Raw genomic sequence first — 26,664 nt, forward strand, 5'->3', positions numbered from 1 at the left:
TCTGAAGCACAAACCTTGTCGGATATACACGAAATTGTTTTTTTCACTCTCACAGTCTAATTTCTATACTGTAGAGAGTAAATTGCAAGCACTTGTGTTCCTGGCACTAGGCTACTTTCCACACAGTCTCTGTACACGCTCAAGTTGAAATTGCTCTTTACAAAGTGTGTAGGCACCCCTTTTACACGCCTTTTTTTCATCCCCACTATGAGTTTCAACGCAATAAACTTTGGGACCCGGGAACACCCCCCTGGATATCAAATCACTCCCCGTCTCTGATTTTAACATAAATAGCTGGTTGGAGCTTGACGTTTTACCAGCTCGGAGTAGAGTGATGGATTCCAGTGGGTGAAATCCATCCGCGAGCTGATGTGTTCCCCATTTTCTAAATCACCCAATAAATCTTCAGTCCCATTTACCTTTAACAGCAGAGAATCTGTATCCCCATAGTAAACTTGAACCTTCCCCTCCCGTGGCCATTGCACCTTGCACACATTGTAAAAGAACGACAACATGAGCTTTTTTGAAATTTCTAATACTGAACTGCCGCCTGCTATATTCTTGTTCAGTACCACATTTCGCTTTTTCCTGTGTAGAAGAACCATGCTAGCCTCTATGCGCGTGAATGATGTAAAATTGGGGTCGGCACTTATACGTGCACACTCTAGAGGGTCAGTCACGACGTCACAGCGAGATCTGTTACGTACGCTTTCACACATTTTGCCAAACGCTGAATTTAGAATGAGCTTGTACAATTCCTTCTCCACCTTTGAGTTTGCCCTAGAGCGTTTATCGACAAAAGTATCGATAAACGTTTTCAAGTATGGTTTCTGATTGAACTGCAGGACCCTATGTATTTTGGTAATTTTGATACCATTGTTCACCATTCAGTGCAAACGCACATGGTGAACAACGGTAGTCTCCTTAGGGTCCAAATCAACAATCAGTTTCTGTTTAGATGGAGTCCAATCCATTCCCATATCCTCAGCCACTGACCGGGTGTAGAGGCTCAGTAAGTCTCTGGTCACGGTTTAATTGATACAGGGAAGGACAAAGTCTTTGACAGAGTCGTGTAGTGTTAGCGGGCTTTGCCCGTCGATTTCAAATAACCAAACTTTTGGCCCGTTTTACACGACGTTAGTATTGTCGTGGAACTAACACGGATTCTCAAGCCATTTATAGTTCCCACACGGCAAAGAGTAGTGGGACATTGCCGAGGGGTACAATGAGTTCATGTCCAAGAACACTGCATTTGACTTTACACCGTTCCTTTTCCGCTCGAATCGGTTGATAAGACGCGATCCCAGTGAAAAACACGCCCACCCCTCATTGAATGCTCTACAGAATGGTGTCTATCTAAATCTGTGATTTGGTCTAATTCCTCCCTACTAATTTTCAAAATTAAATCCATCACTGAATGGGATTTAGAAAAATAATATCCAATGTCTTGCCTGATCACTGAATAGATTTGGTCTGTATTCTTACAGACTTTATTCAACAGAGGAAAAACATCACTGGCCAAGTACAGTCTACAATAATCCCACCCATTTTTACAATTCCCCTTGGACCACACCGTCTTAGCAAACTCTTATTCCTCGGCTATGCATTCACTGTTGGTCAGTGAATTGTAAAAAGCTTCAATTGGAGGTAGTTTCACCTCACTTAAGCGAGCGCCAGAACAGTAATAATCATATGCGTGTACACCTTTCCTGGTCAACAGATCATACATTTCACTGTCTGGAAAGGGCTGTTTAAGCAAGGGAAAGCTATCAATATTGTCGCTTTTCTGCACTTGAATTTATTGACTCAATGTCTCGGGAAAAAAACTAAAAGAATCTAAAAATCTGATTTTATTCCAGCACGTACGTCCATTATCCTTTGCCTGCCCTTTCAGTTCGAGAAGCAACAACTTCTCGGCCGATTTGGGAATAATGTTATAGGTAAATGAACTATTTACCCATGGACTGTCTACTCCCCTTCCCTCCCTGTGCATACGTGCCAGTGCCGGTTAAAATAAATTTTAAGTCATAATTAGAGTTGTGGATAAAAACAGGGATAAAAAACTGTTGGCTAACATTTAAATTACACGATTGATGTGCAACCCCCTAAAATTACTACTCCCAGAGGATCTTTCCTGCCACAAGGGGTTATGGTCTCTGACTTCCCCCTCCCCCTCTTTTCCCTTTACTTCCTTGATCCTCCTCTAACCCCTCTCCCTAAAAACCTACACACATTTTTTTATCGTGTACCGTGTTACTTCACATCGCGGACCATACCGTAAGGTATAGCGTATTCCTAGCACGTGTCATATCGCAAGAAGACATGCCCCGCAGAGTAATCAGTGCCTAGACCAAACACTCCCCCTCATCCAACATTTCTACTATTTATAACAGCCACATAGTGTTAGAATTGTCTCTTTGTGCGTGAGCTTAAGACACTGCACTGACCTGGTATTTTTTGACACAGTTGGGATATAGGGGGTCATTCATCTCCACTCGATTCGCTTAGCGGTCTAATGATTCTTTGCAACACTGGAAGATGGTGCCTTGAAAATTTTTGGAACGTTTAATAACCCTATCCTTTGAAACTGTTTCCACTGTCTGATATCCATGCTGTCTACAATGCTTCATGTGACCCCATAGTTTTATATCAGTTCAAAATCTAGAGAGGCATGTCGGGCAGTAAAAACGGGCACTCTGTTTCTTACCCTCCCCCAGAACTCTACTAATGTCAGTGATAGGGTTAAAATGGCCAATTGCATTCGGTTGACTAGGTGGTGTATATAACAACCAAACCCAGTGTCTGACCAAATCAATTGACGGGCCCCTTACAGAGATAACCATCCCTTTCTTTTTAGAACCAACCTCATCTTCGACTTCTGTTTCGTAGTGAACCACAGCAACGCCGATATTTAAGTGGACATTAGCCCTCTCAAAATGTCTATCGATCGTAGCGCTAATAGGTATTTTCCTTCTAAGCATGAAAAATCTAAAACGGGAAAATCGGACCCGTCCTTCCCATGTACAGCTCAATTGTCTAAATTCGTCTTGGTAGCGTCACGTGCTAGAGGCTCGAATGCTGATATGAGTAAAGCATACTTGAAACACATTTGATCTGTTTAAAAACAGATCTTTTGGACACCTTGACAGCCTTCTAGATCTGGATTATAATTTAATTCTACTGCCCTCCCTCCCCCATGCCCCCCTCTTAAAATAAAATCTTTCTTAATTTTACAAAAATTTACGCTTAAATTTTAAATAAATAAAACTACAGACCCGCTCCCGTTTTCGTTATAGTTCTCGAGATGCGCTATAATTTGCCCTACCCACTCACTAAAAACACCCTCAAAATTGTCTAAATTCGGATAAAGTACGCGCATCTCGGAATGTATAAAATGATAATAAACTTCACTTTTCCCTTCATTCAAATAAAAAGCCTTTAAAACTATAGAAACCTTAATTGACTCCCTACCCCCCCATAACTGAATTTGAGTCTCGAGCACTGCACAAATTTTATATAAATAGTTATGCAGAATCTCTACATGGCTAAAAGCTTCCTTTTCCCCTATACGGGTACTACAGTGATCCCAAAAAGTCACAGTGAAAACAACCATCGTATTTAATATTCTGTACGACCATTGAACATTGGGGCACTATATACCCCTTCCCCCAAGTTGCTCAATAATATTTGGAATTTGCTCCACTTCAGTTGTTTGAAGTGGGTAATCAGTGGGGAGAGGGTTTCCAGTTAATGCCTCAAAAATATGTAGGGTATTTGGACTCAAGTCCACCTCAGGAACATTACCTTGCTCAACTGTGCTAGTTTCTACATTGAAATAATTACAAAGAAACTCATCAATATTAAAAGGTATTTCATCAGAGTTAATGGTACCATGCCAGTCACTGATGGCTGAATTGTCCTGAATGTTCATTGCCCCTTCTTCCTCTTCTTCACTCGATGGTGAGTAGGGGACCAATGTACCAACCTATAAATAAAAAATAGCTTATACTCAAAGTGTTCAAATCATCCCTACTGTTAAAATTTGGATTAATATTTACGTATTATTTAAAGTCAGCACTGAGTAGGGCTGTAGCAGTATGTACATACTAGCATTTGGTTAATTCAACTGAAAGTTCCAACTTAATACAATCTAAGATATGACATAGAAGGCGGCCATTTGTTCAAAAATAGTTTGCGGCGCACCCCTGCGGCGCATCCCTGCGGCACTTTCCTGGTCCGCAAAGCACCCTATGGCGCTTCTTTGACCCGCAGCGCATACCGCGGTGCACCCCCATAGCTCTTTCTTGTCCCCTTGACATAATGTCCTTCAAAAGTTGAAATATTTATTTCTAATTCCAAAAAGATTCAGTGAACTCATTATTGTGAGCCTTTGTGCGAGTGTCCCACGATTGAACTTCAAAATGTCGAGAACCGCTAACTTGATTTCCCCTCGCTAAAATCTTGGCAAGATTGAAATATTCACTGTAAATAAGGACACTGATATGTGACAGATGGAATAATCTCTCTCTTAAAACTATGTGAAAAAATAGCATTCCGTTTCAAAGGCGTTGAGAATTAGCATTAATTTACTGCACTTTTTAAGTGTGCAAAAAGATTTGAGGGTAAATCTGCCCCCCCCCCCTTTTCAGCACGGGCCTAAATTGTGGCTCGTATTGGTGGGCCTATAAAGGGTTTCACGCTTATATAGAATTCAAATTTCCCAAACATCTAAAGCAAATTTTGAAGGCAATTTTGTTATTTTCAGAAAAATACATAGAATTACGTAAAGCATTAAAATCCTAGACTTGGCAGCCTAATCATTAATGATACAAAACGTCAAGAAAGGGGGTGAAACAGATCTATTTATATGCTTGTGCGGAGCTTTAAGCCAAAGATTAAAACAAGATAATATTCAATTGTGAACGGAATAGCATTTTGAGTTTCAATGGTATCTAAAAATATATGAGATATCGAAGTGATAGCAAAGATTAGAAAAAAGAGTGGTTTCTTTGCTAAAAAAAAATACATTTAGATATCTCTGATGGAGGGCAGAGAAAATAGTGGTGGGGGTGAGAGGTTAATTTCTCACTGATACAAGTTTACACAGGGTTGAAAAATAGTGAAAAAGAAAAAACATTGGAAGAAATAGATAGGTAGGAAAAAATACTCACATTTGCATAATCCGTCTGGGCTTGGGTGCCCGAAGGTCCAGGTAGTGCATGCTGGTGGGTAACCTCCTGACATAGCGTTGATGGGTCAGCTATTAGAGGTCCAAGGAGGGCGTATGTGCAAGCGATGTCATTAATTTCTTGCGCAGGTTGGACTGCGACTTCTATAGGACCTGTGACTTGTGCAGTCGAGCCAAGGGCTGGAACAGATGGCTGCACTTGATGAGGTGGCATTGAGGCTCGATTAAGAGGGGCTTGCATAGATGCAGTATCGATCTCACTGGCTTGTATAGCGGGGTTCTCCAGCCTTGCGGCTCACGGTCTATTCGGTTTTTGACCGGAATGCATTGGGGTTGGCACTGATCGGGCGGTCTTGTCATCTCACGCTTTCTTGGATGGAGGAGTCGTGCATTCTTCGCTATTTGCGGTACCCATAGCTCTCTTTACAGCTGGAGGGGCAACAAATTCTTCATAATTGGCCTTAAAAAGAAGAGAAAAAATTAGTATCAAAATAATTTCCCCCTTTTTTTACAGAAAGAAAGTTATTAACCAGAATTTGTCTAGAAAAGCATTTATCTCATTTCAGTACAGCAAAAAGTAAAAATTTCGCGAGAAATATATTAGACCTAGAAATCAAACGTTTTTGTTAGACAATCAGTAGTCTATAGGCATAGGATAGGAATCATTGTTTCTATTTTTACCATTTAGAAAAATAATAAATTTTCCAGTCTATAGGCTTTAAATTAGATCGTTAACCCAGCGGCTTATATACCTATATTTTGAAAACAGTGGTTAAAATACTATTCAATTTACACATAATATAAGTTTCTTGCCACTCTTAGAGGCCTTTTTTTCTAGCCCTGCACAGTTTGTTTGCATTTTACACTGATGGTAGTAGAATTGAGATATTGCCCCCTCCCTTTTACATAATTTACTTACAACGAAGCTGTTAGAAGCGATGGCATTGCCCCTCCCCCCTTTTACATATTGTCCTAAATATATTGTTAGACCTTAATTTGAAAATAACCCGTTTCAATTCTTCAAAATATAGCATCGCGTATTATTGCAATTGCATCAAAGTGTTTTAATTTTGACGGAAGAACAGTTCCTTTTGACTTGACCGCCTCGTTCGTAAACACAAATGGAAAAGGGTGACAGCTAATTTTAACCTGGCGTAGAGCATTATATCAAAACCAGAGCGGGTTAATAACAACAGTGACGGAAGTCAATGGTCGCTTTTAGCTAGGATATAGAACACTTGAAATTTCATAAATTTAACGAACTGATATTTTTTTCTTTTTGCGAGAGTTTTGTTGTAAAACAGGGAGGGGGGGGGTTAGGTTTTGAGGGTAAAAGAATATATTTTACGTTTTTCACTGAGTATAAAGATTGTATAATGATGTTTGTATTGTATGGGGGGGGATTTACGTGAATATACTGAAGGGTGACCAAGGAAAATAATTTTATTTGAAAATAAAAAATGTACTTACATTGCAAATTGAAGTTGGCATGGCCTCTAATTTATCAAATTTTTCCATTGTTGTTTCAATTGTGTCACAATACTTTCTTATAATTGGATCACATTTCTTGCCCGTCATATAGGAAATATGAAGGTCAAATTGTTATGTAAGCACGCCCTCTGATTGGCTGAGAAGGAAACACGTGATCTAACGGTTTCCTGGAAACTCATAACATTTGCTGAGAGCAACAACATGAAGGAACTGTCATTGACCTGCTCCCATTAGACTCAATAATCCATGAAAGTGAGAAAGTTCCTGTTTTTCCATTCTCACTGACAAAAACCAAGAAAACAGACATAAATGTGACAAAGTTCCTGTTTTTTCATTCTCACTGACAAAAACCATAAATCATCCATAACCATCCATGAAAAACATCAAATAAAACGACCAACACACATAACCATCCAAGAAAACAGACATAAATGTGACAAAGTTCCTGTTTTTTCATTCTCACTGACAAAAACCATAAACCACGTGGTTCTATGCCCAAATAAGGTGTGGGTACCGGATCAATAGGGTCATATCTACTCACATACACCTTCTTTTTTTTGCAACATCTCACTTCAACATATCAAGAAAGTTTCGAATTAATGCTCTAAGTAGTTTTTAAGACATTGCTGATTGCTGATAAGTCCTTTTGACAGCATGCAGGCAAGTCGTTTGTTCTGATTTAGTTCAGCATCCTCTCAACATTCCTTGAAATTCTCATCTTAATACCCTTAGCTTTAGTCGTAGTATTAGCAGCATTAGTAACAGTAGAAGCAGTTGTTGCAGTAGTAGCAGTAGAATTAGTAGCAGTAGCATGCATATATAGCCTTTTGGTTAGTTCAACATCCCCCACAGCATGCCCAGTCGGTTTCATTTAACTCTCCAATAGATTCCAAAGATATTTCTGATACGCCCTTTTGACAACCCTGCGTGTACAGTGTTTTGATTTAATTCAGAGTCCCCCTCAACAGTCCCTAGTAATTTGCAAATATCATGTGAATATTGCCTTTTGGTTAGTTCATTCAACATCCCCAACAACATGCCCTGTAAGTTTCAACTTGATACTCCAACAGATTCCTAAGATAATGCTGATACGTCCTTTTGAAAGCCTTCGTGCACATAGGATTTTAATTTAGTTCAAATTCCCCTCAATATTCCCTATAACTTTCACCTTCATACTCTTAACCTTAGTAGCCTTAATACTCTTAGCTGTTTCTAAGATGTTGCTTATATGCCCTTTTGACAATCTGCATGCACATAGTGTGTTTTGATTTAATTCGACATCCCCCTCAACATTCCCAGGAAGTTTCATATTGATACCATTAGCCTCAGTAGCAGCAGTAATCATGGTACCAGTAATTGTAGCGGTAGTATCTAGTCCTAGCTATTACTATAACTACGACTATTACTACTAATGAGGCTAAGGGTAGTGAGGTGAAGATTTCAGGGAATGCTTAGGGAATGTTGAACTGAATGAAAACACAGTCTGTGCAATTTAGCTAGTCAAAAGGATATATCAGCAATGTCTCAGAAACTGTATATGCATACGCATATAGCATTTTTTGGCTATTTCAACATTCCCCCTCAAAGTACCCCGAAAGTTCCAACTTAGAACTCTAAGTAGTTCCTGGGACATTGCTGATACATTCTTTTGACAACCTACATTCACATAATGTGTTTTGATTTAGTTCAAAGTCCCCCTAAGCAGTCCCTGAAAGTTTCACCAACTACCCCTAGCCTCAGTAGTAGTAATAGTCGTAGTTATAGTAATAGCACCCCTAGTAGCAGTATGCACACAACATCTTTTTTGTAACATCTGTCCTCAACATAATCTGAAAGTTTCAATTTCATACCCAATGTAGTTACTGGGACATTGCTGAAATGTCCTTTTGACAACCTGCAGGCAGACAGTTTGTTTTGATAATGTTCAACATCCTCTCAACATTCCCTTAAATTCTCAACTTAATACCCTTAGCTTTAATCGTAGTATTAGTAGCATTAGCAACCGTAGTAAAAGAAGTAGCAGTAGTAGTAGTAGTAGTAGAAGTTGTAGTAATAGCATGAAAACATTGCCTTTTGGTTAGTTTAACATCCCCCACAACATGCCCTGTAAGCTTCAACTTAATACTCCAACCGATCCCTAAGACATTGCTTATACGCCCTTTTGGCAACCTATGTACTCTTAGTGTTTTGATTTAATTCAAATTCCCCCTCAATGATCCGTATAATTTTCACCTTCATACCCTTAGCAGCCTTAATACTCTAAGCTGTTCCTAAGATATTGCTTATATGCCGTTATAAAACCACAACTTGTTATGATTTGTCTTTCTGTTAAGTTTTTAGAACAGTACCACATTCCTTTCAGTGTTAACATGTTGAACCGTTAAAATAACTTTATATATTTGAAAACGCTTTTCACCGTAAAAAAAATCCAAACATTACAATAAGTTGGTTCTCAAAGATAACTACATCTTCAAGGGAAAGCTAAACCTCCTTCATTTGGCGCCACATGTTCTTAGCTTTTTCTTTTGCTGATTTCTCACCCTAGTTGTTTTTTAGATTTGGCAGCCAATACTACCAAAAAACTACACAACTGCATATGGAGTTCATTTTTATTGAAAACTAATTTCCCAATTTCTAGAGACATATATAGTTGTATAAATTTTCATTTAATCAATTTAAAAAGTTCAATTTCACTTTCAATGTCCTTGGTACTAGAAGTTCTTCGGAAAATTCTAAAAAAAAGAAAAAATAATAAAAATTTAATAAAATAAATAAATTGACGAAATAAAAAATTAAAATAACAAAATTTAATATAAAAAATAAAACAAAACAAAATAAATTAACAAAGAAAAATAATATGCAAGAGAATAAAATAAAAAATTAATAAAGGCAAACCTACAAATTTCCTGAAGGCTTGATCTGGTAAACTTGTGGCAGGAAGAAAGACGGGAAACATAACACTATCAGCTGGGATAGGTGTCGCTTGTTCTTTCACTGCCTCTTCTAGTTCACGTCGTACCTTAGCGTGATGTGTCCTACAAAAAAATCAACTAAATAAACCTCTTCAAATAAAACTCGAGAAAATGAACAATTCTTCACAGTAGATATTCGGTATAAACAGTTCTATGAAGTGGTTTTTATTGGTTGATATTGCCAGATAAGGCAGCCATTTAAACAGGGTTACCAAAAGAAGACAAAACGACTAAGTCAATCCATTTAACATCAATATTTCTGTTGTCAGAGCATTATCAATAATGTACATTTTGATCCATTTTTAGATAACATGCTAAAATAAGATGGGAGTACCGGGGGACAAAGCTTTGCTCGATGAAAACAAAAACAATTTTTTAAGAACTTTAATTTCAGTTTAGTTTATTAGGTAAATGTTATCGCATATTTATACCGAAAAATTATTCTATACTATCAAATATCAAACTAAATTCTTATACGAATTTTTAAATATTTAGCCCAGACACTCATCTTCAGAAAAATGTATTACAACTATTACAAGAATTCATGACGTTATTCAAATAAAACAAGTTGTAAAAATTCGACTATTGTAAAATATTCCAACAAAAAATTATACTACTAAAGGAGTCGAAACCGTGACCTTCAGATAGACAGTCCAACGCGCTATCCATTGAGCAAGGAAAAAAAATCTATGTAGATATAAAGGAAACGAGAAGTATTAAAGAAATTTGATTATATAAATAACGATCCTCCTGAGCCATTGCTGGCACATGGGGCAGCAAATCGGCGTTTGAGTTGCTTGATCTTTCTTTTACAGGGACAGGTAGTGAGCCTATCGCCCAACCTTGCTGCGGCGGGGATCGATCCCCAGGACCTGTATCCCCAAGCAGAGCATCAATCCATTGTGCTAACACAAGGTTTTTAACGTCAATAAACTCGACCACATAATCACTAAAACCGCAAAATTAAAAAAGATGCATAGTTCTTCAACTTTCTCGTCAAAAAATTACAACACATATTTTCATACGGGAAGATATCCATCAAAAATTTGTCAGAGCGAAAGAGAAAAAAGACAATCGTAGCGCAATGACTAAAATTACGTTGCATTATAAAACATGTTATTATTAGCTCTTATACAATGATGTAAAATGGGCACGAAAGAGTTCTGGTAGCGAATTGTTCGAGTACACACAGGTACAAATTTTAGCTTCTGTCTCGTAAGACTGTGAGATAGAATCTTCCGGGGGTACAATGTCACGGCAAGCGGTTAAAGAGTAGCATTTTGTCAAACACCGGGATAAGGTCACCCAACTGGGTCTCTAGACTTTGTAGTTCGAGGATCGCGAGGGGATTGTGGTTGAAAATGCCTCTATTACTCAGGATGATCATTTTTGCCCGTTTCTGGACTGACTTAAGTTCCAGCTTCAAATATATGGTTCTTAATACTGACAGGCCTTAGATAGGACACATTTATTCGAAGGCGGGGCGTGCATAGCAGAGGTATGCCCGAAGATGACTATGGGCGTTGCACCAGAAACGAAGTATTTTTGAAAGAGTTTGCAGAGGTGCGTTAACTTTGCAGAGGTGAGTTACACTATTAATGCGAGTACCCAAAACACTACAAAAAGGCGTTTTAATAATAATATAAACATTAAAAGAATTGGGTTTTTATGATGGTTCTAGACCTATAAAATTTAAGTTTAGAGTTATCTGTGGTAAAGCTTTCTAATTTAGTTAATTATGAATTTAGTAAAAATATACTAAGACGCAAATACAAAGTTTAGAAATACCACTTTTTATTAAGATAAGCAACATATCCTGCAAAGTTTCTGCTTAACGGGAAATTTAGAAATCACCACTTCCTAGCTATTGTGTCGGATGGGTTAAGGAAGGTGTGGTTGATGAAAATGTATAAAAGATACATTTTATGGGAAGGTGCAGACGGATACTAATTTTATGCTGGACTGATAGCTGGTTCTTCGTTTTTAGAAATACCTAGGAATCTTGTCGGATAATTGTAAGCCTCTAAGTATTTTCTTGTATGTTATTGTAGTTTTCCGAGACTTGTGGTCTACTTGGGATAGCCAGTCCCAGTAGAAAGTATATATCTGGTATTATTATATGTTAATTGAATAAAGTATTGTGTTATATCCAACCTCTCTACAATCTACCTTTAGCCCCTCGAACATACCCAGCTGGTACGCCTCATTAGTCCGGTCATAGCCTAAGGCACGCTACCAAAGTTTAATTACCTTAGGGCCATAGTTTATCTCCCCTATAAGGGAGAATAAAGGAATCTACCACTACACCACTTAAATACCAAAAAAAAAAATTACCACAACTGGTGGAAGTTGGAAAAACTGGGTCGAGATGACAAAATAAAAATTGTATATTGTAACAGAAATGGCTTTGTCAAAAGGGGAAAGTAAATGTACTTTGCGTTGAGCGGCGCTGGAATTAACAAAACTTAAAGCAGCTTTGCTCGAACTTTGGCTATTAGAAATAGATATGTGTCCTCTCAAAGATTTGGGTACAATAGAAAAAATTGAAAAAAGGCTCAATCAAGAATTGTAAAATAAAAAAATTACAGTATTTAGTTTTTAGCAAGTAGAAGTAAGTGTATAATTATTAGTTTTTTTAGTGTTAGTAATAAATGCAATGTAGTAGTGCCGCATATCACTAAATAATAAAGTATTTGTTCCACGAATTAAAAGATAATACGTAAAGAAAAAAAAATCTAGCTGGACCGATGAAACGTTGGTAGAAACAGAAGAGTTTTAGACATAATAGTAGAAAATAGGGTCCTAAGTCAGCCTTACTACAGGTAGAGGCTATAGACTTATTGTTCAAGTATAACACTGATACAATTTAGCAAAGGAAGCACATAATTTGTGGTCCGAACAATTATAGGTTAAAACATTTCCGAGTGTTTTTTTAGAAGTAGAGATGCTTCGAAAATATGGCATTTTACGACGTAATAAGCATTAGAATTACCTTTGTAAAAGCTAATCCGAATACTAGGTTAGTTTTGTAGTTTCACAAGCAAAGGGAAGGAAAAGATATATAAATTTGTAATGAAAGCACTTGAGGAAAAGGATGAAAAAAAAGAGAAAAGTAACCTTATAAGTAAGAAAACAAATGTGGAAGCTTAGTAAAAGTCGCCAAAGGAAGCGAAAAAAAAGAATTGTTACCCAGCTGGGATGGAAAGTCTGCATAAGGCAAGAAATTCGGTGAGAGAAACCGATAATCACAGAAAATGGAGGCACAGGGATAGGTCTTAAAAGGGCCTCCTTTCCCTACGCAGAGGAACTTCATTTGAATAATGGTGGTTGAAAAAGTTCAAATTCTGAAATAGCTGCACGAAATGAGTCAGAAGAAAGTTCAAATTGGAATTTTAAACCATGGCTGCTTTTGAGCCATGTAGATGTAAAACAAACCAGTGTATGAAAACTGTTATGCTCAAAACATGGTCTGACAGTAGAAATCAAATAGAATGAAGCCGATAGTCCCTTATATTCAAATTAGCCTACAAGAAGATTGTATCTGGCAACGAAATAGAAATAATATTACGGAAACAATTACACAGGACATTACAGTTTATATTACAATAATTAACGTTCAAATTCCTAACTGTACACGGTTTAAGGTAAACTTAATAAACATTATATATTTAGAATCAGCATTAAAAGGCCATTCTTCTGATATGTATATTAAAAAAAAAATTGGGGGTTGTTGAAAAAAAAACGAAGGTGGGCAGAATACGGAAATAGAGTCATTGGAAGCTAGCAAACTCGGAAGAGCTCAATCACTGCTGGCCTCTCGTTGTTAAGTACATGCAATGCATCTACTGACCTTGGACCTGAGATGACACCTCAAGTCGAATTTGAATTTTTTTTTTTTTTTTTTTTGACGGGAATTAAAAAGGATTATGCAGCAAGAGTTTACATTAAGCGCGCACTACATGTATAAGCTAGCTGTAATCTTGTTATAATTAATTATAGTCTAATATATTTTATTTTTTGGTTACAAAAGGTAGAAAGAAAAACAAATTAAAGACAATAATTAAGCGCTATAAAGATTTAACCGAAACTTAGAATAAGCTTAGAAAGCAAAAAAAAGTGCGAGGTAAAAGAAAGAAAAGCAATATAAAAATAAATTATAAGCTAAAAACTTACCAGGAGGTAAAAGCCCACGACAAAATGCAAAAAAAAAAATTAAAAAAAAACCTCATCGTCACAAGCAAACCACAGTAGTTCAAGGTAATAATTTTAACTCTAGCAATGTATTGGATCTGAGAAAACGAATTGGCACAGGAGATCCCTAGTTTAAACAATTGGCTTTCACCTGTGCCAACCCAAACACCCAAATCCCAAGCCGTTGAACCCTAACAGAAAGTAAACGTATCCACTTTTTCTTTGAAAATAAAATATAACATTACACAACAAAAAAACTTGCAGTAATGAACAGAAATTCATTCATACAACGTTCCCAGATTTAAGCTTGTCAATAAACCACAGATAGTGGAAATCGCATTCAAAGCTATGTAGCCTTGCAAAGAGAATTGTTGTCTCTCTTTGGCAAAGAAAATAAGATTGTAATTAAAACTAAAATAAAATCTGTAACCAGTATGTCGAAAATTTACAAGAACTACAGTCAAGCTAAAAAGACGAATTAAAATTGAAACAAACCAAAATATATTCAAAATTGCCATTTCCCAAGCAGGGATAGCTCTGTGCCACGGTTTGTTGATTAAATCACAAGGGGCTCTGCCCTTGGGGTCCCTGACACCTATACACTCGTTTTGTTGGGCGTTTTTTGCCTTGGCTTGCTTTGACTATTATTGTGATTTATGCAAATTTTCCCAGATTCCTGCATACTGCAACTATCAAAGTGCTGAGAGTGCTTATCAACCCATTTTTACTCTGCTTTTAAAGTTAGTGCTGTGCCTGATTTTTATTTATTTTGCTTTCTTAATTTATTATTGACTGAAGGCCCCCCCCCTCTTCTTGTAGCTTATTTGTTTTATTTATTTGACATTTTACTTCTTTTGTGATTTTATTTTGTTGTTTTACCTGATTATTTTTTAACCCATTGGGTTTTTTTTTGGGATGACTGACAGGAACAGTTAGGCTAATAGTCCTTTCAACCCTGACCCAAATAACTCTAGTGTTAGGATTTTGGCTTTAGGTGTTGAAGGTCCAAATGAAAACCACTAGGTTGTTGACATTGGGTATTAGAACAGTTATTGCTAAAAAACTTTTTGAACATCTTCATAATCATGAGTGCAGGGGCCATTATGGTTCAATGTTGGAAAGACTTGGACCAAATGGCCCCATTACAATAATAGCTACACACCAATGAGTAGCTACAGTCATACTTTCAATTTCAGATTTAGCTGTAAATGGCTGTAAAGTAAAGTTTGTGCTTGGTCCTAGTTCCGATCCTGCTTTACTCAGAAATAGAAAAGGAATTGTATTTATCTCATCTGAGGAGGTCACCCATCTGGATGACCTTGTCAAGGAGGTCCAAGTTGACAATAGAATAACACAAGTTGCATTGGCTCTTCAAAACCCAAGTCCATCTGTGATCCCCCTGGTTTGCACCTTCAATCAGGATGTTCAGTTCCGTCTGAAAGTCTCTGTTTGGGATGCAAGGAATACAGTTAAGCAGTTTATCCCCCAGGCTATATAGTGCTTCAATTGCGATTGTTTCGGCCACATGGCTTCAAATTGCCACAGGGGTAGAAGATGCCTACTATGTAGTGGACAACACACTCATAATGAATGCCCCAAATTAGAAAAAAATAAACAAGATCAGGTACTCAAGTGCCCTAACTGAAGTGGTAACCATGCTGCTAATACTAGGGAATGCCCAGTATTCATGGAGGTAAGAAAGCAATTGTAACCTATTCTTTCACTAATAATGTCCCCATAAGGACTGCTACCACGGACCTGAAGAATGGACTTCCAACACAACCCACCCACGTCCCTATGGCCCATAAAGACTCCTTCTCCCCTTTGACACCTAACCAACATCCAGTTGAGGACCTGAGCAAGAAATATATCACCATGTTTGACGGTGCTACAAAGCAGATCTTTTATCTGGCTGAGACAATAACATCACTTTGTAAACTAGTATCTCAGATGATGCCCGCTAATCTTCAAAAGGCAGTCCTTAGCCGCCTGTCCAACATTGCTGAAAACCTAAACAGAGTTGAATGAAGCCCTACAACCAGTAGCAACCTATCCCAAACCAGCAGCCCAAGGCCTTCTGAAAGAAAACGCAAAGGAAAGGAGGCTACACCGAGCCCAGAAGGTAGTAGTAATAAGTTACAGAGACCCAGGTTAGCCCCCTCACACACAAATGACTAGCTCACTTTCAGTGTTCCGATTAATTATCTGGGGATTAAACAAAGCCAAAAGAAAAGAACTCCAAAATACTTTAGTCAGGCATACTCCTGATATTTTTCTACTTCGAGAAACTTTCCTGAAACAGGAGAGTACTGTCTATGATTTCAAGGGGTACAATATTGCCCATTGGGACAGAGTCCATAAATCAGATGATGGCGTACTGTCAATTGTGAAACATTCCCTAGCTTTTAGAATACACGACTCCCGTTCACAAGGGAACGTGGAGGTTGGTATAATTGACATTAGACTACTGGGAAGCAATAAGTGGATTAGTATTGCTAACTGGTATGCCCCATAGACACATAAATTCTCCTTGAGACAATTTAAACTGATTATGAATTCTTTTGGCCCTGTGAAAATAATTAGTGGTGAATTTATTCTACTCCACAAATGTTGGGTCATTGTATCGACAGAACATCTAATTGCAACCCCTCTAAGCAATTACATGCTGGGACCCATAAATAAGTTGCCCCTTGTCAGCCCCAAAGGCCCTAAGACCCAAAGCCCAAGGCCCAAAAGACCTAAATACACGGCTTAACCCTCAGATAGGCAAGTACTCAACCATTGACCTCACTTTCACATCATCAGATATTATAAATAGTGTAGAAATTTAGAAACCCTGTGACTTCGATTCTGACCACAATGCTCTATCATTAACACTAGATATCAACTCAGTAAAGTCAAGGTACCAACCACTGAAATTCTGGAAATTCCAAGACAATAACTCGAACCTCTGGAAACACAACTTAGACCAAAAGGATTCAGACATTAAGACAAGTGATGAGTCATTGGGATCATGTTCTGATAAGATTACTTCAGTTATCGTAGCTTCCTCAGATAATATATTTGGTTGCATACAACGTCACCCAAAGAGACAAATTTGCACTCCTGGATGTAAAAGTAAACGCCAGAAATCCTACCTACATAAGTAAAAAGCAAAAAATAACTTGTCTAGATGCCTCTCAATTGAGAATAAAATAGTTTCCAAGCAAAAGACAGCAGAATTCAAAGAGACGCTAAAAACTAGACACAGGAGGGATGGAGAAGACTCACTGAAAAGAACTTTGGCCACAACACCCCCGTTTGAGTGTTGCGGAGAAATTTTCAGGTTTTTTCAGGTAAAAAAAGAAGAACACCCATCCCTGCAGAGATACAGATGGGAAGGACTACAGAATTTTCTGCTAATGGAAAGATAAATCTCTTTTTAGAAACGTTTCTAAAAATATATACACCATTACAGTTCACATCCCCTCAACTCGGTCTTAGAAACGGTACTGTTCCATTTTCTCATTTCAGCTTTCATGAAGTTAAAGACACGATTTGAAAGCTCCAGTCTGTTGCAACTAGCCCTGATGGAATTCACAATTTGATGCTGAAAAATTTTCCAGACAAATTTGTTGAGGTGCTGACGGAGTTATTCAACAGATCTGTCATAGAGTCATCAATACCATCTGAATGGAACAAGGCAACCGTGATCCCGCTTCTCAAAGCAGGAAAAGACCCTAAGCTGGTTGATTCATACTGCCCCATATCACTCGCCTCTTGTGTTGCAAAACTAATTGAGAGGGTAATAAAACAAAGAATTTTAACCCCATTATCAGATTACTCTCAAATTGAACAGCTCGGATGTCTCTCAGGAAGGAGCATCACAGATGCCTTAGTTAGACTAGAGCATCTGATCAAACAAAACTTCAAAAACGGAAAAGCGGCTCATGTGATCATTTTAGACATGGCATCCACATTTCATAGAGTAGATATGAGGCAACTAATCAGAAAGCCATCTGTAATGGGCTTACCAGACCTACTGGTAAATTGGATCCTCTAATTCTTGATGGGTAGGGAGGTTCAAGCCTCCTTGGGGGGGCTCCTTATCAGAGTTTAAGAGGAAAGCCTTTGACATTGGACTCCCTCAAGGGGCTGTTCTAAGTCCACTTCTCTTCTCAGTTTATTGTCATGATATAAGCCTGGAAAATATTCTTGGAGGAGAGATCTTTCTGTATCCTGATGATATTGATGTTGCAGTTGTGGGGAGACACCCAGTTTACAGACGGTCTGCCTCACAAAAAGCTGTAGATATGCCATCAATTTGGGCAATAAGTAATAATATGATTTTCTCAAGCCAAAAGTCAGTTAGTGTGTTTTAACAAAAAATACGAAGCCTGACTGCTTTCAAACCACTGGTGAAACTGAATGGAAACTGGGATTACCGTTGCAAAACTTGCACGCTTTCTGGGAGTTGTGGTTGACCAAAAACTGACATGGAATACCCATCTGCATGAGATGATTAGCAGTCTCAAACAAAGACAAAACTTCATTAATGCTCTCTGTCTTGGAAGATGAGGAGCCCCCACAGTCTTTGCTTCAACTATTGTCAAGTCAGTGGTGATGTCCAAGATAGACTATGGATCATTTATATATGTATCCGCCGAGAAATATCTCCTCATGAAACTTGACACCACCCTCCATGAAATCTTATGAAGAGCCCTTGGCTGCCTAAAATCAACTCCTATTGCAGCTATGTACTGTGAAATGGGGATCTAGTCTCTCCACTGCAGAAGAAAATATCCCCTGCAAAGATATTTTGCAAAAAAGATAAGACCCAAGAACCCCATTATATACAAAGGAATATTATCCCGAAACAGCCCTCATGTTTGTTACAAATGAATAGGGTTATTCTTTTTCCAGAGATTCTTTTGCTATCCAGTCATGGAGGAATTCATGGAGAATGGCACGCTTATTTTTAACGTGGATGATGGTTTTGATAGCACTTCCAGAGCACTTGGGGATCCGATTATTCCTAAGATCAGTACTGGAAAAAAGGATGAGTTCCCCCAAGCTGTTATGCAAATCCTATTCTTGGGAAAGATGGTAGAGTACCAGAACTAAATCCAAGTTTACACAGATGGCTCCAAAACAGAATCAAAATGCAACTGTGCAATTGTTATACCCTTCCAGGGCCTTTCTCTTTCCTACTGTTTACCCCCCTACCTAAGAATTTTCTCGGCACAACTTATGGCAGTCAAGCTTTTGCTTCAAACCATATCAAGCCAAGCAGAGATCAAACATCAGAAGTATATTGTCTTCACCGATTCACTGTCAGATTTGGTTCACCTGTTACACCAGGAACATCCAACAAGAAATGTCGCCATTGATATGGAAAATCTGGCTACATAACTTGCTAGAAAGGGCATATCCATCCTGTTGATAAGGATTCCCCCACAGTGTGGTATGAAAGGAAATGAATTAGCAGACCATGCTAAAAAACAAGCCTCCCATCTGGGTCTCATCAATCAAACCCCTATTACCGGTCCGGAATTCCTGTCTTAAATCAGTTCAAAAATTTTTGAGGAAGAAGAGGCTTGGCTCCATTCTTTCCATACCCAGCTCCTGGATCTGTATAATTACAAGCAGCCATCAAAAGAAATGTACCTCTCATCTCACATCTTTTCAACTTGTCTCTTTCGTCTTAGATGTGGCCATGCAAGGACTAAATCAATACTCTCCCATTGGAAAATGACCCCTTCCCCCAACTGCAACACATGTGAAGTGTATAAAAATATAAGTCAAATCATCTTCAACTGTAGAAAATATGAAAAGGAGAAGGAAATACTAAGGAAGTACTGTGAGATGGTATTTAAGGCATTCAAAATGTGTTCAGTTCTGGGAAATTATACGTCTCCTCCTTGGGCTAGAAAACTAAGCAAAAACCCTTTAGTTAGATTTTTTAAGACTAGGCTACTGGTTTGGTTCATTCCCTTTAATTTTTTTGTTTTGTTTTTTTTTTTTTTTGTTTTTACACCTGTATTAGCTTATTTTAGAGACTTCACACTCAGTATATTTTTTTCTTTTATCTATCAGTTCTACCAGCTTTTTTTTATAGTTGGTGTATGTGACAGAAATGATTTACATTTGCATTATTTATTGAATTGTGTCGTAAATGTATTTTAATTGTTTTATGACAAAGCAGAGCTGAATTACTTTGATTCTTGTTTTTCAACGCAGGCATTTGCTACAGGTGAATGACCCCCTATCAATAGCGCAATAAGTGATACCTGACATGGCTCAATGAATACTGACTAAAGTGACACCCAAGTAAGCTAGTGATTACAGAAGGCACAGAAAAAGCGAATGATACGAACACGTATGACCGATTGGTCGTACGCGTCAATCCCCAAACAACAACAACAACACCAGTATGTCGTAAAAATTGCATTTTTATGAAGAAATGAGAACTAGCAAATGCGGGGCAAGACTTAATTCAAAATGTTCTAAGAATCCTCTGAATAAAATACAGTACTTTTCTAACACAAACACTTTTGGACAGAGAAATTTAAATAATGTCAAAAAAATACAGGTTACGAAATTAGACCCCCCCCCTCACTTCTTAAAAATATGGAGATAATGAATTTTACCATAGAAGGGCAATCAGCATAAAAACTTGTTAAGGTTATTGAAAAAAACATGAAACATATAAATATAGGCTTAAAAAAAAGACATATTTTAATGAAAAAGCGGGAAAAGACTTGAAAAACCCTTAGGCTTCATTGAAATTAATAATAAAACAAAGTGAAGGGTTCAAGTTCAAAATATAGCCAGACAAAATTAAAGGAGAAGAAACAGAATGGAGTCAGTTAAACTCTATTATACGCACATATTGAACTGACCGAACGAGACTAGTATGAAAATTGTACTAAATAGGTACAAAATAAGTAGCATTAATACAACGGAACCACCGTAACAGTGGTTAACTCGGGTCGAGATTAATAGAAATATCGGAGAAAAGCTCCAAGTTGACAGGAAAAAATTTTGCTCTTTTATGTGGGAGTCGTTTTCCAAAAAAATGACTATCATGGCCGAGAAAATTTAAAGGAAGGTACATAATATCCTTAAGAACCAAAGTTGAAGTCGAAATCTAAGACAAGACCACTAAAAGTTGGGAAGTTAAAGTGAAAATAATCATTGTCACTGTTATATCTAAAAATAAATTACTCTGATCCATGAAGGCACGGTATTTTTCTGCAGAAGGGCCACTTTTGTGATAGAAGAATAGCCCAAGAGGATACTGTGGCAACAAATAAAAAAAAGTGTGGCAATACTATAAATAATTAATTATTGTGTGTGCAGGTTCATAATAGTCCTTTTAGCTGTAGCCCATGACAAGAGGACCTGGAAACGTTATAAGGAGCTACCAGAAGGCATCCCTGGTAAGAAACCTTCAGAGTAGAGGCAAGAGTCAATTGATAATGGCATAACAGGTATAAGTTGAACAGCTAAAATTTTTAACTTATCAGATTTAAGCTGGAAATGAAGCCTTATCCAAAAAGGACATTAAAGCTGAAAAAAAGAGATTACAGACAAATATGTTTTTTTGTAACTGTCTCAATCACCTGAAAATTCAAAAAAATTTAAATGCTCAAAAGTTTGAATAAACAAACAGGCATATAGTAAGCTAATGACAAGTAATGGCACAAGGAATTCGAAACAGAACCAAAGTTGTAAAACAAAGATAAGAAAATGTATATAGTCGTATATGGAAAAGTTATATAGTTGTATTAATGTAATTATGAAAATAGATACCGTTACGAATGTATTTTGAAAACTTTTATAAATATGGAATTGTTATCATAAAAAAAAATAAATATAGAAATTTAAATAGCAAAGTCATGTTATATGAACTATTGCCAAGCCCTTATATAGAGGCTAATCACAGTTCTCAATTATAGTGCATAAATCTATTAGTTAGGGTTGATTTTTTTTATATATATATATATTTTAAATTGCAGTTAAGACTTATCAGATAAAAGTCTTGACGGGCTTATTTAAAAGTTGTAAAAAGAACAAATATTGCAGTGATTAAATAAATTATTAGGGTACATAATTATTATTTGTTTTTAACAATTAAGTTATGTATCAATATAACTCTGTTAATATATATATATATATATATATATATATATATATATATATATATATATATATATATATATATATATATATATATATATATATATATATATATATATATATATAACCTAAACTATCCATGTAAATATAGTGAATTAATATGTTGAGTATTTGTGTTTTTTATTTTTATATCATTCAAGAAGTATTCTACATTAATCCTTCACAAATAATTAACAAACCACTAATTGGAATTAATTCCAATGCTAGTCTATACAGTGGGTTTTATTTTTTTTTAAATACTTTAAGTTTCAAACAGTAGTTATATAACATTCCTAGTTTTGCGACTTAAAAAAAATACTTGTGTCAGTTTATTACACAATGCTTGTATATATATATATATATATATATATATATATATATATATATATATATATATATATATATATATATATATATATATATATATATATATATATATATATATATATATATATATATATATATATATATATATATATATATATATATATATATATATATATATATATATATATATATATATATATAATATAAATAATATATATATATATATATATAGTATATATATTTAGTTGGAAACAATTTTTATGATTAATAATTATATATTATGAGTAAAAAGAGGAGAAAGTAATTAAAAGTAATCAACTATTCGTTAAAAAAAGAAAAAAGAATGCAGTGATATATATACTATAATGTTTGAGTGATTTCTATATGTGTACTATATACTTATAACAAATTATGCTTTATGTGTAAGTGTAAGTGTGATCATTGTAAGTGTCTTAAGTATCCTATTATGTATTATTGCAGTTTTCTAAGACTTGTGGTCTACTTGGGACAGCCAGTCCCAGTAGAAAGTATATGTCTGATATTATTACATTTTTGTTCAATAAAAGTATTGTATTAGAGCCAACCTCTCTATAATTTACTCCTAGTCCCTCAAAAATACCCAGCTGGTACGCCTCATTAGTTTAGTCATAGCCTAAGGTATGCTACCAATGTTTAATTACCATAGGGCCAAAGTTTATCTCCCCTATAAAGGGAGAATAAAGGCATCTACCACTACATCCACTTAAATACCATAAGAACCACGTAACCACATATCCACCAGAATTCACGAGCCTGAGAATACTTAACCACTTTTATAAAAAGGGGGGAAATACCCCTAAAAGGGATGTGATCTTAATGAGAGCCTTACCATTAAATTCAGGATCTCAGAGAATCCTATAGCAGAAGTCTTAAGTCATTATTTACAAAATACGAAGTTTGTTTTTGGAATTTTGTCCTCTTTTGGCCAAAGATGACTACAGAGCTATCGAATAAAGACTTTTTCAACATCCAATCGATCTATAATTGTCGAAAAACTGTGTATTCGGCTTCCCAATTTCAATCAAATTAATGCCGCACGGTGGCACATTCGTTCTCAAAGATGCACGTAGACTATAGTGCTCTTAGTTTTTTTTTTTTTTTTTTTTACACCCTTATATTAGCTCGTTTTAGAGTCTTCACACTCAGTATATTTTTTCCTTTTTTATCTATGTTCTATCAGCTTTTTTTTATAGTTGGCGGATGTGACAAGAATGATGCATTTTTGCATTATTTACTCGTATTTAATTTTCTCGCAAATGTATTTTAATTGTTTTATAAAAAATCAGTGCTCAATTACCCTGATCCTTGTGTTTCAACGGAGGCATTTGCTATACGTGAATAACCCCCTACCAATAGCACAATAAGTGGTACCTGATCTGGCTCAATGAATACTGACTAAAGTGACACCCAAGCAAGCTAGTGATTACAGAAGGCACAGAATAAGCGAGTGATACGAACGCATATGACCGATTGGTCGTACGCGTCAAACCCCAAACAGCAACAACAACACCAGTAAGTCGTAAAAATTACATTTTTAGGAAGAAATAAGAACTAGCAAATGCGGGGCAAAACTTAATTAAAAGTGTGCTAAACATCAGCTAAAAAATACAGTATTTTTCAAACACAAAGACTTTTAGACAGAGAAATTTAAATAATGTTAAAAAAAATACAGGTTTGCGAAAATAAAAACCCCCCCCCCTCTTAAAAGTAAGAAGATAATGAATTTGACCATAGAAGGGCAATCGGCATAAAAACTTGTTAAGGTTATCGAAAAAAAACATGAAACATATAAATATAGGCTTAAAAAAAGACCTATTTTACTGAAAAAGCGGAAAATGACTTGAAAAAACCCTTATGGTTAATTTAAGTTAATAATAAAAAAGAGAAGGGTTCAAGTTCAAAATATAGCCAGAGAAAATTAAAGGAGAAGAAACACAATGGAGTCAGTTAAACTCTGTTATACGCACATATTGAACTGACCAAACGAGACTAGTATGAAAATTGTACTAAATAGGTACAAAATAAGTAGCAGTAATACTACGGAACCACCGTTACAGTGGTTGACTCGGGCCGAGATTAATGGAAATATTGGAGAAATGCTCCAAATAGACAGGGGAAAAAATTTTGCTCTTTTATGTGGGAGTCGTTTTCGAAAAAAATGACTAGCATGGCAGTGAAAATTAAAAGTAAGGTACATAATAGCCTCAAGAACCTAAGTTGAAGTAGAAACTACAGACTAGACCACAAAAAGTTGAGAGCCAAAGTGAAAATAGTCATTGTCACTTGTGTATCAAAAAAAAGATTACTGTGATCCATGAAGGCACGGTATTTTTCGGCAGAAGGGCCACTTTGTTTGATAAAAGAATAGCCCAAGAGCAAATTGTGGCCACAAATAAAAAACAAGTTAGGCAATACTAGAAATAATTCATTATTGTGTTCTCAGGTTCAGAATAGTCCTTTCAGCTGTAGCTCATGACAAGAGGACCTGGAAACGTTATTAAGAGCTACCAAAAGGCAGCCCTGGTAAGCAAACCTTCAGAGTGCAGGCAAGAGTCAATTGATAATGGCTAACAGGTATAAGGTGAACAGTTAAAATTTTTAACTTATCACATCTAAGCTGTAAATGAAGCCTTATCCCAAAAGGACATTAAAGCTGAAAAAAAAGAGATTACAGACGAATACGTTTTTTTTTGTAACTGTCTCAATCACCTGAAAATTCAAAAAAACTTAAATGCTCAAAAGTTTGAATAAACAAACAGGCATATAGTAAGCTAATGACAGTTAATGACACAAGGGGTTCGAAATAGAACCAAAGTTGTAAAACAAGGATAAGAAAATGTATATAGTCGTATATGGAAAAGTTATATAGTTGTATTAATGTAATTGTGAAAATATATACAGTTATAAATGTATTTTGAAAACTTTTATAAATATGGAATTGTTATCGTAAAAACAAAAAAAATTTAATATAGAAATGTAAATAGCAAAGTCATGTTATATGAACTATTGCCAAGCCCTTATATAGAGGCTAATCATAGTTCTCAATTATAGTGTATAAATCTATTAGTGAGGGTTGATTTTTTTTATATATTTTAAATTGCAGTTAAGACTTATCAGATAAAAGTCTTGACGGCCTTATTTAACAGTTGTAAAAAGAACAAATTTTGCAGTGATTAAATAAATTATTAGGGTACATAATTATTATTTGTTTTTAACAATTAAGTTATGTATCAACATAACTTCTGTGAATACATATATATATAACCTAAACTATCCATGTAAATATAGTGATTAATATGTTGAGTATTTGTGTTTTTTATTTTTTATATCATTCAAGAAGTATTCTACATTAATACTTTATAAGCAATTAATAAAACACTAATTGGAATTAATTCCAATGCTAGTCTATACCGTATTTTATTTTTTTTAAATGCTTCAAGTTTTAACCAGTATTTAAATATCCTATCTAGTTTTGCGACTTAAAAAAAAAATACTTGTGTAAGTTATTACACAATGCTTGTGTATATATATATATATATATATATATATATATATATATATATATATATATATATATATATATATATATATATATATATATATAAATATATATATATATATATATATATATATATATATATATATATATATATATATATATATATATATGTATATATACTATGTTTTTATTTTCTTTAAGTTTTAACTAGTGACTTAATGTTATATATAAATGTTTGACTTCGAGTCAACGTATTAAATATTTTATTGTGAAAATATCTGTTAAGTGATCAATAATTATATATTAAGAGTAAAAAGAGGAGAAAGTAATTAAAAGTAATTAACTTTCGTTTAAAAAAAAAAGAATGCAATGATATAAAAATTTTGAGTGTTTCTTTATACTATATATAGGTAACAAATTATGCTTTATGTGTATTCTAATGTGAATATTTATTTTAGATACAGCCTTAGTTTTTTTTTGGAAACCAAATTTTTCGTAACATCCTTTCGGATCCATTTTTTACAATGATTTTTTGACGCATTTTTGGAAAGTAGCAAATTTTGAAACCACTTCAATGTATCCTGATCGTAAAGTGTTGGGCACGTAAAGTGTTGCCTCTCACGACGAAAAGATATCCAAAAAGTAAAAATGAACCTACCAAAAACCAAATCTTATGAATTTTCTTTTTGGATAGGATTCGAAATGATAGAATTCGACGGAAAGGAAATAAATGAAAGGAAAAAAATCCGAAGAAGGGTGAAGCTACTGAGTTAAAGAAGCGGTATTCTATGACTATG

At 35.6% G+C, this 26,664-nt stretch overlaps 1 protein-coding gene across 1 annotated transcript in view; it reads right to left on the reverse strand.

Annotated features, from left to right (window-relative positions):
• Atg16 (Autophagy-related 16) overlaps nucleotides 1-26,664 on the reverse strand; it is a 274,634-nt gene that overhangs the window by 182,810 nt on the left and 65,160 nt on the right. Inside the window, exon 6 of the mRNA XM_089104133.1 lies at nucleotides 9,579-9,714. Coding sequence (XP_088960259.1) covers nucleotides 9,579-9,714 — 136 coding nt within the window. The remainder of the gene's footprint in view (nucleotides 1-9,578; nucleotides 9,715-26,664) is intronic.

This window comes from Artemia sp. Qi Xiang Cuo, chromosome 18 (genome assembly GCF_049724085.1).
Source record: "Artemia sp. Qi Xiang Cuo chromosome 18, ASM4972408v1, whole genome shotgun sequence".
NCBI classification, from domain to species: Eukaryota; Metazoa; Arthropoda; class Branchiopoda; order Anostraca; family Artemiidae; genus Artemia; species Artemia sp. Qi Xiang Cuo.